The sequence below is a fragment of the Scyliorhinus canicula genome, chromosome 8 (assembly GCF_902713615.1).
Source record: "Scyliorhinus canicula chromosome 8, sScyCan1.1, whole genome shotgun sequence".
NCBI classification, from domain to species: domain Eukaryota; kingdom Metazoa; phylum Chordata; class Chondrichthyes; order Carcharhiniformes; family Scyliorhinidae; genus Scyliorhinus; species Scyliorhinus canicula.
In genome coordinates this window covers 187,982,400-187,996,043 of record NC_052153.1, presented here as the reverse complement: position 1 = coordinate 187,996,043, position 13,644 = coordinate 187,982,400, and the positions used below count along the sequence as shown (strand labels likewise).

General features: G+C 45.7%; 1 protein-coding gene across 10 annotated transcripts in view; it reads left to right on the top strand.

Annotated features, from left to right (window-relative positions):
* The window catches only part of htt (huntingtin), a 256,270-nt gene that overhangs the window by 87,584 nt on the left and 155,042 nt on the right, over positions 1-13,644 (top strand). For 7 of the 10 annotated variants that reach the window (XM_038805852.1, XM_038805859.1, XM_038805861.1 and 4 more), the window contains one exon: positions 5,304-5,422. The exons of 1 other annotated variant lie outside the window; for it this stretch is intronic. In XM_038805852.1, the coding sequence (XP_038661780.1) occupies positions 5,304-5,422 (119 nt within the window). The remainder of the gene's footprint in view (positions 1-5,303; positions 5,423-13,644) is intronic. 2 more of the 10 variants (XM_038805856.1, XM_038805854.1) reach the window with 1 other exon arrangement.

Here is a 13,644-nt window from a genome sequence, read left to right as displayed (position 1 = left end):
ATTGTCTGGGGTGGTGGATGGGGTGAGGGGGATTCAGAAAGGAATTTTCCAGAGTAATTTCCCCTGAACTAATCCTGTTTTTTTTTCCCTCCCTGTTGCTTACTTTTCCCAGTGGCTATTGCGGGGTAGGCAATGTCTAGTTATGTTTTGGGAATCATGATTGGGTGGCAGGCATAATGCATCAATGACTCTTTTCGTGTCCATCCTTTTTGTACTTAAGTTCAGGAGGCAAATCTTCAGAGCAGCCTGGGCTATGGTACATGATAAAAAAAAAGGGAATTTTCAGTCCTATACTATAGGAAATACTGCAAGAAACTTAGGTGCCTATGGCATGTTGGGAGACCCAATTGTACCATGTCTTAGAGACCCAGCTTTGCAAAAGCCTTTGTTAAAGACCAATGTGGTAATTTGAGGAGTGCATTTTTGGAAGTAGAATGGCCTTTCAGCCCTTTATTTTATTTATTCGTTCATGGGATGTGGGCAGTGCTGGCTAAGTCAACATTTATTACATATCACTAATTGCTATCACAAAGGTGGTGGTGAGCCGCCACCTTAATAAACCGCTGCAGTCCATGTGCTGTTAGGGAGGGAGTTTCAGGACTTTGATCTGGCGACAGTGAAGCAATGTCGACCTGGTTCCAAGTCAAGATGATGTGTGGCTTGGAGGGAAACTTGCAGTATTCCCATGCGTTTGCTGACCGTGTCCTTTTAGGTGGTAGAGTTGTGGGTTTGCAAGGTCTTGTTGAAGGAGTGGAGGTTGCAGGTTTGGAAGGAGCTGTTGAGGGAGTGGTGGTTGAAGGTTTGGAAGGTGCTGTTGAGGGAGTGGAGGTTGCAGGTTTGGAAGGTGCTGTTGAGGGAGTGGAGGTTGTAGGTTTGGAAGGTGCTGTTGAGGGAGTGGAGGTTGTAGGTTTGGAAGGTGCTGTTGAGGGAGTGGAGGTTGCAGGTTTGGAAGGTGCTGTTGAGGGAGTGGAGGTTGCAGGTTTAGAAGGTGCTGTTGAGGGAGTGGAGGTTGTAGGTTTGGAAGGTGTTGTTGAGGGAGTGGAGGTTGCAGGTTTGGAAGGTGTTGTTGAGGGAGTGGAGGTTGCAGGTTTGGAAGGTGTTGTTGAGGGAGTGGGGGTTGCAGGATTGGAAGGTGTTGTTGAGGGAGTGGAGGTTGTAGGTTTGGAAGGTGCTGTTGAGGGAGTGGAGGTTGTAGGTTTAGAAGGTGCTGAGGAATGAGTAGAGTTTGAGGGTTTGGAAGGTGTTGTTGAGGGAGTGGAGGTTGCAGGTTTGGAAGGTGCTGTTGAGGGAGTGGAGGTTGTAGGTTTAGAAGGTGCTGTTGAGGGAGTGGAGGTTGTAGGTTTAGAAGGTGCTGAGGAATGAGTAGAGTTTGAGGGTTTGGAAGGTGTTGAGGGAGTGGAGGTTGCAGGTTTGGAAGGTGCTGTTGAGGGCGTGGAGGTTGTAGGTTTAGAAGGTGCTGTTGAGGGAGTGGAGGTTGTAGGGTTGGAAGGTGCTGTTGAGGGAGTGTAGGTTTGGAAGGTGCTGTTGAGGGAGTGGAGGTTGAAGGTTTGGAAGGTGCTGTTGAGGGAGTGGAGGTTGAAGGTTTGGAAGGTGCTGTTGAGGGAGTGGAGGTTGAAGGTTTGGAAGGTGCTGTTGAGGGAGTGGAGGTTGCAGGTTTGGAAGGTGCGGTTGAGAGAGTGGAGGTTGCAGGTTTGGAAGGTGCTGTTGAGGGAGTGGAGGTTGCAGGTTTGGAAGGTGCGGTTGAGAGAGTGGAGGTTGCAGGTTTGGAAGGTGCTGTTGAGGGAGTGGAGGTTGTAGGTTTAGAAGGTGCTGTTGAGGGAGTGGAGGGTGTAGGGTTGGAAGGTGCTGTTGAGGGAGTGGAGGTTGTAGGTTTGGAAGGTGCTGTTGAGGGAGTGGAGGTTGAAGGTTTGGAAGGTGCTGTTGAGGGAGTGGAGGTTGAAGGTTTGGAAGGTGCTGTTGAGGGAGTGGAGGTTGAAGGTTTGGAAGGTGCTGTTGAGGGAGTGGAGGTTGCAGGTTTGGAAGGTGCGGTTGAGAGAGTGGAGGTTGCAGGTTTGGAAGGTGCGGTTGAGGGAGTGGAGGTTGTAGGTTTGGAAGGTGCTGTTGAGGGAGTGGAGGTTGTAGGTTGGAAGGGTGCTTTTGAGGGAGTGGAGGTTGCAGGTTTAGAAGGTGCTGTTGAGGGAGTGGAGGTTGCAGGTTTGGAAGGTGCTGTTGAGGGAGTGGAGGTTGTAGGTTTAGAAGGTGCTGTTGAGGGAGTGGAGGTTGCAGGTTTGGAAGGTGTTGAGGGAGTGGAGGTTGTAGGTTTGGAAGGTGCTGTTGAGGGAGTGGAGGTTGTAGGTTTAGAAGGTGCTGTTGAGGGAGTGGAGGTTGCAGGTTTGGAAGGTGTTGAGGGAGTGGAGGTTGTAGGTTTGGAAGGTGCTGTCGAGGGAGTGGAGGTTGTAGGTTTGGAAGGTGCTGTTGAGGGAGTGGAGGTTGTAGGTTTGGAAGGTGCTGTTGAGGGAGTGGAGGTTGTAGGTTTGGAAGGTGCTGTTGAGGGAGTGGAGGTTGTAGGTTTGGAAGGTGCTGTTGAGGGAGTGGAGGTTGCAGGTTTGGAAGGTGCTGAGGAATGAGTGGAGTTTGAGGGTTTGGAAGGTGCTGTTGAGGGAGTGGAGGTTGAAGGTTTGGAAGGTGCTGTTGAGGGAGTGGAGGTTGCAGGTTTGGAAGGTGGCTAGTGAGGGTAGTGGAGGTTGTAGGTTTAGAAGGTGCTGTTGAAAGAGTGGAGGTTGTAGGTTTGGAAGGTGCTGTTGAAGGAGTGGAGGTTGAAGGTTTGGAAGGTGCTGTTGAGGGAGTGGAGGTTGCAGGTTTGGAAGGTGTTGAGGGAGTGGAGGTTGCAGGGTTGGAAGGTGATGTTGAGGGAGTGGAGGTTGTAGGTTTAGAAGGTGCTGTTGAGGGAGTGGAGGTTGTAGGTTTGGAAGGTGCGGTTGAGGGAGTGGAGGTTGTAGGTTTGGAAGGGTCGGTTGAGGGAGTGGAGGTTGAAGGTTTGGAAGGTGCTGTTGAGGGAGTGGAGGTTGTAGGTTTGTAAGGTGCTGTTGAGGGAGTGGAGGTTGTAGGTTTAGAAGGTGCTGTTGAGGGAGTGGAGGTTGTAGGTTTAGAAGGTGCTGTTGAGGGAGTGGAGGTTGTAGGTTTGTAAGGTGCTGTTGAGGGAGTGGAGGTTGTATGTTTGGAAGGTGCTTTTGAGGGAGTGGAGGTTGTAGGTTTGGAAGGTGCTGTTGAGGGAGTGGAGGTTGTAGGTTTGGAAGGTGCTGAGGAATGAGTGGAGTTTGAGGGTTTGGAAGGTGTTGTTGAGGGAGTGGAGGTTGTAGGTTTGGAAGGTGCTGTTGAAGGAGTGGAGGTTGCAGGTTTGGAAGGTGCTGTTGAGGGAGTGGAGGTTGAAGGTTTGGAAGGTGCTGTTGAGGGAGTGGAGGTTGAAGGTTTGGAAGGTGCTGTTGAGGGAGTGGAGGTTGCAGGATTGGAAGGTGCTGTTGAGGGAGTGGAGGTTGCAGGTTTGGAAGGTGCTGAGGAATGAGTAGAGTTTGAGGGTTTGCAAGGTGCTGTCTTTTATGGTGCTGTCTTCTTCCAGTGCATCAATGCAGGAGTCTTACCTTACTTAGAGGGATCTTGGTCTTCGTTTCAAGAGGGCTAGAATACAAGACCAGGGATGTACTTCTGAGGTTGCATAAGGCTCTGGTCAGACCTCATTTGGAGTATTGTGAGCAATCCTGGGCCCCGTATCTAAGGAAGGATATGCTGGCCTTGAAAGGTTCCAGAGGAGGTTCACAAGAATGATGCCTGGAATGAAGAGCTTGTCGTATGAGGAACAGTTGAAGACTCTGGGTCTGTACTCGTTGGAGTTTAGAAGGATAAGGGGGGATCTTTTTGAAAGTTACAGGATACTGCGTGGCATGGATAGAGTGGACGTGGAGAGGATGTTTCCACTTGTAGGAAAAACTAGAACTAAAGGTCACAATCTCAGACTAAAGGGATGATCTTTTAAAACAGATAAGGAGGAATTTCTTCAGCCAGAGGGTGGCGAATCTGTGGAACTCTGCTGCGAAAGGCTGTGGAGGCCAAATCACTGAGTGTCTTTAAGACAGAGATAGATACGTTCTTGATTAATAAGGGGATCAGGGGTTATGGGGAGAAGGCAGGAGAATGGGGATGAGAAAAATATCAGCCATGATTGAATGGCAGAGCAGACTCGATGGGCCGAGTCGCCTAATTCTGCTCCTACGTCTTATAGTCTTATAATGTCTTGTGTGAATGACAGCACCTCCTGAGAATGCTGCACAGCTTGATTGCTCTGCTGGAGTGTCAAGTGTCTTGCAGGTGCTCAGAATTCCCAACTTCTGAAGCTGAGGTGAGAGTGTTGCCAGTCAGGACCATCTGTCTCCCCTCCCATCCCAATCCACCATGCAGGCATGGTGAAAATGAGGAAGTGCCTGCCTTCACCTAACGTTTCCTCACAAGGATGCAGTTGGAATTGGAAGCAGAAGTGCTGACCTTTGATTTCCAGCATGTCACCTTGCTAACCAATACTCTAAAGGAGTTCGAGAAAAGCCCAAATAACATACATTGCAGCTCAAGTTATGCATGGGGAGCATCTGCTGTGCCCTTTAGTAGTTTGCCAGTTTGAAAACTATAATCACTTACATGGGGAGCTCTTGATCTTGTCAGAGAGAGAGAACTTGGAGACTGAACTAACCGTGGGCTGCTTACGTGCCCTCACTGACCGGGGAGGACTTTACTCTGCAATTGTATAGCGCCTTACTGCGTCTCTCAAATGTTTCAAAGCGCTTCATGTACAATGAATGTTCTTCAAAATCAGTAACTGTTACATTGGCAAAGGCAGCAGCCATTTTGTGCACAGTAAGATTCCACAAACAGTAATGAGGTTAATCACCAGTTTATTTGTTTTTGGTGATGTTGCTGAGGGGGAAGTGTTGGATTAAGACACGGAGAGAACTTTCGACTTTGTCCGAATAGTACCATGGGGTCCTTGACTTTCGCCTGAACCACCAGAACAGGGAAAGGTAACCTCGATCCAGTGCCTCATTCGTCAAATTACACCTCCTGCAATGCAGTGCAATCCTTCAGCACTGTGTTAGAGTGTCAGCCTAGATTGTGTGCTCAAGACGGACTGCATTGTAGAGTTGTGGATGTCCGGGGGCAGGTCACCTGCCTCTAACCTAGCCAGGGAGTGGAACAAGTTGACTTAGAAAATGAGAATAGAAAATCTTTATTTAACATAGAAAAGCAGGGGAGAAAAATAATTTCTCTTAATCTTACAGCAGTAAACAAATCTCATTTGTTAAGTCACATGGGCCACAGCCGGCAGTCCTCTGACAGCAGTGTTGATCGTTTTGTCGCGAAGGATGACTGCGTTGAGTCCGCAGATCTTGACACCAAGGTGAGACGTCTTTATGTTGTATTTCTTAATCAAGGGTTGAATAGAGTAAATAAGGAGAAACTGTTTCCACTGGTGGGAGACTAGAATACACAGTCTGATGCTGGGCATTGTGCATTTAGAAAGGATGTTGCGGCCTTGCAGATGAGGTCTTTGCACTTCTCCAGTGCTGGTCCTGAGTTCATTCACTGCACCATTGGCGGCTGTGCCATCGTTTGCCAGGGCTCTAAACCCTGGAGCTGCCTCCCGAAATCTCTCCACCCTGCTCCCCTCCTTTTTAAGACACTCCTCAAAACCTGCCTCTTTGAACAAGCTTTTGGTGACCTGTCCTAACATCATCTTATTCAGTTTGGTATTTGATAATGCTTCTCTGAATGTCCTTAGTGTGTTTTGGTGCATTTAAAGGTGCCGTATAGATGCAAATTATTGTTGTTAAAAGGTGCCAGGGAGGATGGCATGGCGGTGCAGTGGTTAGCACTGCTGTCTAATGGCATCAAGGACCTAAGACTCATGACCCTCTGGGACAAAAAAGCTCTCCTCATCTCTGCCTTAAATAGGCAGCCTCTTATTTTTAAACAGTAATCTCTAGTTCTAGATTCTCCCACAAGTGGAAACATCCTCTCCACATCCACCCTGCCAAGACCCCTCAGGATCTTGTATATTTCAATCATGTCACCTCTTGTCCAAACTCCAGGGGATGCAAGTCTAACCTGTTCAACCTTTCCTCATAAGACAACCCCCCCAACCCAGGTATTAGTCTAGTAAACCTTCTCTGAACTGTTTTGAATGCATTTATATCCTTTCTTAAATAAGGAAACCAATATAGATGTTCAAAATGTTGGTTTTGATGATTGAATAGGGAGAAATAGCTTCCACTGGTAAGAGACTTGGTCACCATGTGACTAATTTACTTTGATCTGGAATCCATTGCCTGAAAATATGGTAGAAGCAGATTCAATAGCCCACTTCAAAAGGGATGTCAAAGAGAAAAGAGGGAGGATTAAGGTTATGTAGGACTAATTGGATAACTCTTTCAAACAACCATCACAGGCACGAAGGACCACTATCACTTTATTATAGTCAAAGCTCCAAATGTTTCTATTTTTAAGTTATCTGTGCGTTACCAAGGGGCTTCTTCTCTGCACTGTGCCTTGTGGTAAACATTTCCTGTTGCACTGGTGATATTTAGGCTTTGACAAGGGAGCTGTGTTTTGCAATATTATTGCTGCAACAGTCAGTGATTAGTTCTCCGAGAGTAGAATTTGCATTCCAATATTTCTGAAGACATGAAGACATGAAGTCTCATGTTCGGTCAATCCTGGTCCCAGTAGGTTTCAGTCTTTGAGCATCAAAACTGGCCATTTTGACAGCAGTCAGTTTGCTCGTTGAGATTTTGGATCACACGTGACGATAGCTAGCATCTACTGTAATAAATGTTAGGTTCCAGCCTTGGTGCTTGGAGTCTTGTTTTTGTGCATCTGTTTCGAGCTGATGGCATCAAGGACCCAAGACTCATGACCCTCTGGGAGAAAAAAGCTCTCCTCATCTCTGCCTTAAATAGGCAGCCTCTTATTTTTAAACAGTAATCTCTAGTTCTAGATTCTCCCACAAGTGGAAACATCCTCTCCACATCCACCCCATATTCATTTGAAAGCGCTGAACACAAACAGAGGTGGAAAAACATGTCACTCACCAATATGAGCACCTCCACATTTGTAAGGTTCATGAGATGGGGGGGAGAGATCAATGTGTAAGTTTATGATGAACATGGAATTCCCGTGCTGGATGGGAACACTTACACTCGTTTATCTTATTCTTCAATTATTTATTCGTAGGGAAGTTATGCTGAACCTTTATGAAGCTCTGGTTAGGCCACAAATAGAACACAGAACATCGGCCACCACATTTTATGAAGGATGTGAGGGTCTCTGAGAAGATGTGGAGGATATTTACCAGAAAGGTTCCAGGAATTGGGGGTGGGTTTAGCTGCAGGGTTAGGTCAGAGTTTTTCTCCGTGGAGCAAACAAAATAGAGATTTGATAAAGCTGTACAAGATTATGACAGGTGTGGATAAGGTAGGCAATTCTCATTCGCTGATGATACAAGAACTAGGGGACACAGATTTAAGGTTTTGGGCAAAATATATAAGGGAAAGTGAGGAAGAACTTTTCAACAGTGAATAATAATGCCTACGAGGGGGGGGCGGGAGCTGAGACAATTAATGATTTGAAAAGGAAATTGGAAGAGCACTGGAAGGAGCTAAACTTGCAGGGCTATGAGGGTAGAGAAGAGGCATGGGACTGCAGAGAGCTGGGATTGACTTGATGGGCCAAATGGTTACCGTCTATGTTGACTCAATGTCTCTATAAATCATCCTCGTTCTGCAATTTAGGATTATACACTAGGAGTATAATTTAATATAACATGATGCACTTACAGCTCAGAAAGCGGTTCAGTCCCTTGTATGAGTGAAAGTTGCCATAATTGAATTAGTTTTGATTGTAAGCCCTATTCAGCATCAGTGCTATGAATAAATTTGTACTCTTTTGTGCTTTCCAAAGTTGCACTGTTTTTCAATGCTATTTTTATTGATATATATTACCCCAGATCATACAAATAATCTGTTTATATTGTGTTGCAGTAGATCAAATCACACCGGAAGCCTGACTTAAGTTACTAGCCCAAGTGTTTTTGTGTTGGAGTGCAGATGACAGCTGCATCTGTCCTTTTGCTTCCTCCAGACTTGACCTGGCCAGCCTCCTATATACCCCCTCTGTACAGTGCAGCTCATCCAAAACTCTGCTGCCTGAATTCTGACTCACTAAATGCAGTTCACCCATCACCCCAGTGCTTCTTGACCTACGCCAGTTCAAATTCTTATCCTTGTGTTCAAATCCCTCCTTGGCCTTGTCCCATCCTATTTGAGTAATCTTGAGACTGCGTTTGCCTGAGATTGCTGCTCCATTTCTGACCTCCTGAAAATTCCTGATTTCTTCTGACCCATTGATGACTGTGCCTTCAACTGCCGAAGTCTTAGACTGTGGGATTCCCTCCCTAAGCTATTCCTCTTCTGTACCTCACTCCCCTCCGTTAATTTCTTAAAATTTGACCAAGTTTGTTGTCACCTGTTCTTAATATCATATTTTAAAAAATAAATTTAGAGCACCCAATTCATTCTTTCCAATTGAGAGGCAATTGAGCTTGGCCAATCCACCTACCCCTCACATCTTTGGGTTGTGGGGGTGAGACCCACGCAGACACGGGGAGAACGTGCAAACTCCACATGGACAGTGACCCAGGATCGCGATCGAACCTGTTACCTCGGCGCTGTGAGGCAGCAGTGCTAACTTAATATCATCTTAGTGTAACTTGGTATCTAAATCTTTCAGACTATGCTCTTGTGAAGCACCTTGGGACACTTTACCATTTTATCAATGCAGGTAGTTGGTGCATGGCTCTTCAAGATCAGCTGGAATGATAGAAGAGCCTACTACCTTTGTTCCCGGGTCTTGTGACATGCTGTTGGATCCACCCTCTTAGAACATAGAACATAACAGCGCAGTACAGACCCTTCGGCCCTCGATGTTGCGCCGACTTGTGAAACCCCTCTAAAGCCCATCTACACTATTCCCTTATCGTCCATATGTCTATCCAATGACCATTTGAATGCGTTTAGTGTTGGCGAATCCACTACTGTTGCAGGCAGGTCATTCCACACCCTTACTACTCTGAGTAAAGAACCTACCTCTGACATCTGTCCTATATCTATCTCCCCTCAATTTAAAGCTATGTCCCCTCGTGCTGGACATCACCATCCGAGGAAAAAGCCCCTCAATGTCCACCCTATCTAATCCTCTGATCATCTTGTATGTCTCAATTAAGTCACCTCCTAACCTTCTTCTCTCTAACGAAAACAGCCTCAAGTCCTTCAGCCTTTCCTCATATGATCTTCCCTCCATACCAGGCAACATCCTGGTAAATCTCCTCTGTACCCTTTCCAATGCTTCCACATCCTTCCTATAATGTGGCGACCAGAACTGCACACAATACTCCAAATGCAGCCGCACCAGAGTTTTGTACAACTGCAACATGACTTCATGGCTCCGAAACTCAATCCCTCTACCAATAAAAACTAACACACCGTACGCCTTCTTAACAACCCTCTCAACCTGGGTGGCAAAGTCCATCCGACGTGCTAAATGTGAAGCGGGTACAGTCAGTCACGTCAGAGCTGCCCAGTGAAAATGCTTGGAGAGCATCACAAAGGACGTTAACTTTTACACGTTTCACACAGAGTAACCTAATTGGCTTCTTACAGTGCTGGATGGGAAAGTAAGGTTTGCTTGTGACCTTGAGGTCAGGACAGTGCCCCTATTCAACTAGATTTTATTATAGCCCACATTTGAGGAGTTTGTATGCTCTCCAAAATAATCAAAGCTTAAATATAACCTTCAGTAGTTTTTCTTTTGAGGTCAATTCAGAAGCTGAACTTTGGGAATTGGGGAACTTGAAGACTGCTGGTGCCCATTCTCCCAGCAGCCAAGGGGGAAGGTTGGATAGATGACGTAAACGCGGGGGACAACTTGAGGCAGTTGAAGCCAATGTGTCAACCCAACATAGCTCAACAAGTTCACCCTTGTAGTGTTTTGTTTAAACGGAGCATGAGGCAAGCAATAAGGTGTTATCGATGCATACGTGCTGCATTGTTGACAATTGTGTATTTTGAGATGTAATCTTGCATTTATGTGAAGACCAAGGTTAGAAGTACTGTGTACAGTTTTGGGATCCTACACTATATGAAAGATGTTAAGGCAGGGGTGGGCAAACTACGGCCCGCGGGCCGCATGCGGCCCGCCAAAGGTATTTCTGCGGCCCACCAAGTCATTAAAAAAAAAAAAAAAAATTTTTTTTTAATTTTTTTTTTTTTTTTTTAATTTTTTTTTAAGGTTAATGGGGGGGGGGGGGGCTGTTGGGTTACTTACTGGTATAGGGTGGATACGTTGGCTTGAGTAGGGTGATGATTGCTCGGCACAACGTCGAGGGCCGAAGGGCCTGTTCTGTGCTGTACTGTTCTATGTTCTATATGAGGCGCCCAGAATCATAACCGGGTGAAGTAATTATTTTACTTAATATACTATGCGGCCCTTTGTGAATTGTGAATTTCTGAATGTGGCCCTTGCACGGAAAAGTTTGCCCACCCCTGTGTTAAGGCAATAAAGTAGGTGTGGTGCAGATCGGGTGTTTGGCTGGAAATTTAAAAAAACAAGACGGATGAAGAATTCAACCTTTTTTTGTTAGAACAGGAGGTTATGCGATGTTTAAAATTGTGAAAGGTTAGGGGCAGTGTAAATAGAATCGGACTGTTTCCAGTTATTGAAAGGGTCGAGGACCAAGCAACATGGTTACATGATTGATTACAACAGATTTCCAACAATGAAATGGACGACTGGACAAAGTGATCAAGCCAGACTGCGCCAACAATTAAGAATATGTTGTGTTGGAGAAAATCTGGTCAGGAAGCTCCTGTGGAAAGAGAAAAAGAATAAGTTAGCCAGGTGTCCCACGCAGGGACACAATTGACTGAACACCCTGCTAATTTTCTGTTGATGGATTGAGATGAAGCAAGGCTGGAAGAGGCTCGTGCGGCGCACAGACCTATTTTCCATATTCTTTCACCTTCAGTCAAGCAAATATGTTTATATAGATTCCCTGTTGTTAATTTCCTGACTGCCATTGCCGATGTGAAGTTGCTGTGACAAGCTGAGGACCACACTCAAAAGTGTTCCGTCTTGCAGTTTGATTTTGGCAGACGTTTCAATTTCAGTGCTCTGTTCAGTTCTCTCTGTGTAATGGTCACACCATGCAAGGTTTTGAGCTTGGGTCTAGAAAACTATCAAGCCTGGAATTGCAGACTCAAGATATTTGGCCCACTGTGCCGGTCTTACTAGACGTTCCCTGCTTCAGTGCTTATCCCGTTTTCCGGCTCATTGAATCAAAGATCATGTACGTTTACAGCATGGAACAAGGCCATTCTGTCCTCCTTGTCCACACTAACTGGCAACTAGCCATTCAACCTAATCCCACTTTCCAGCTCTTGCTCCATATAGCCTTCAAGTGCATCTCTAAGTACCTTTTTAATGTTAATGAGGGTTTGTGCCTCTATCACGCTTTCAGGTAGTGAATTCCAGATCCCCATGACCCTCCGGTTGAAAATAAATTCCCCCTAGATCCCATCTGACCGACCTCATCCTTAATCTATCCCCCCAATTGCAGGTTCCTCAACCAAGGAGAATAGGGCCTTCCTTTTCCAAACTGTCTAATTTTATACGCTTAAATCTCCCCTCAGTTTCCTTTGTTCCAAGGCAAATGACCCTAACCTATCAAGTCTTTCCTCGTAAGTCAAATTCTCCAGTCCCGGCAACACAGTTGTAAATTAGGGATGGGCAATAAATGCCGGCCTAGCCAGCGATGCAAACAACCCATGAATGAATTTTAAAAATTAATTCTCTCTGCACCAAGTGCAGTAACCCGAGATGCACACAGTACTTCAGCAGTGGACTTTCTAGTGTTTTATACAGTTTCAGCGTAGCCTCCCTGCCCTTATATTTTGTGCCTCAGTTAGGCGGCTGCTTATCATTGTATAAATTTGATCCATTTATTATTGTGGAAAAAGTCTTAAATTGCTGAGCATAATGCATTATATTTTGATGTTCAGCCCTAGATATGTAGATATTTACATGCAAATGATGTCTGACTGTTCATTTCATTGTTGCTTGCTAATCAATTTTGTTTTGGTGCTGTTGGTTTTGCGAGGCTTGTTGGCCAGGGTGCTGAAAGATTCTGTACTCTTTAGGAGAGTGCCAGGTGATGGATAACATCTGTTGGGGCAGATAGACAGGGTATCCATGGAATGGCACCTTCCAATCGTGCAGCAGTCCCCCAGCATGGTGTACCAGCCCAGATTGAACTCCAGCCTTATCATGTGTTGCAAACTAAATAATCTTCTGACCCAGTGAAGTGACAGTGTAGTACATTGACACTAGAACAGGGAACATGATAGAGGAGTTGGAGAGGAGCACAAGGGGTTCAGATGGGAAGAGGAGTGGAGTATCATCACAATTGGTAAATCGACTGATTGCATACAGCTAGGAAATTTAGGCAAATAACTTGCAGATGTGACTGGTTTGGGAATTCAAAAGGGGCTGGTTTAGCTCACAAGGCTAAATCGCTGGCTTTTAAAGCAGACCAAGCAGGCCAGTAGCACGGTTCGATTCCCGTACCAGCTTCCCCGGACAGGCGCCGGAATGTGGCGACTAGGGGCTTTTCACAGTAACTTCATTGAAGCCTACTCATGACAATAAGCGATTTTCATTTTCATTTCAAATCGCATTTGCAGTTGCATATTGTGCCCTTCACTTTGACCTGAAGTTTTCTGTGAACCTTCTGTTTACAGGGCTTCTCTTTAACAAGTCTCAGCCTCTAACACTTTGGCATATTGGAGCCACAGAAAGTTTCCCTTCAGTGCATGTGTTACACTGAATGGTGGAGCCATGTAGCAGGTTTTCCCGTCAAAATGAATAAAGGTACTTGGATTTCCAAAGGCATTCGATAAGGTGCCACACAAAAGGTTAGCATGCAAGATAGGGCTCGTGGCGTGGGGGGTAACATATCAGCATGGATAAAGGATTGGCTAATGAAAAGGGCATAGAGGGCAGGGAGAAGGGGGCATTTTCAAGTTGGCAGTCTGTAACTAGTGGAGTGCTGCAGGATCTGTGGTAGGAGCTCTGCTATTTATAATCAACATTAATGACTTCGACAAAGAATCTGTGAATGAATCTAAGTTGCTGATGATACAAAGCTAAGTGGGAATTTGAGCTGTGAGGAGCGCACAAGCAGCTGTAGGGCGATTTATAGACAGGTTAAGTGAACAGGTTGCGAGGTGACAGATGGAAGTATAATGTGGCGAGTGTGAGGCCGAATTATTTAAAAGACGTGAAACTTGCAGATAAAAGCAGGATGCTGGAAATCTGAAACAAAAACAGAAAATTCTGGTAGTACTCATCCCTGGAGAGACAAACAGAGTTAAAGTTTCAGATTATAATGTTATCACCAGTTCTGATGGACAGTCATCAATCCAAAACATGAATTTGTGCAACGCATCATCCAGTCAGAAAGTTGGGGGATCGAACGTCACTCTAGGATCCAAATGCATCATTTCGGCTGCA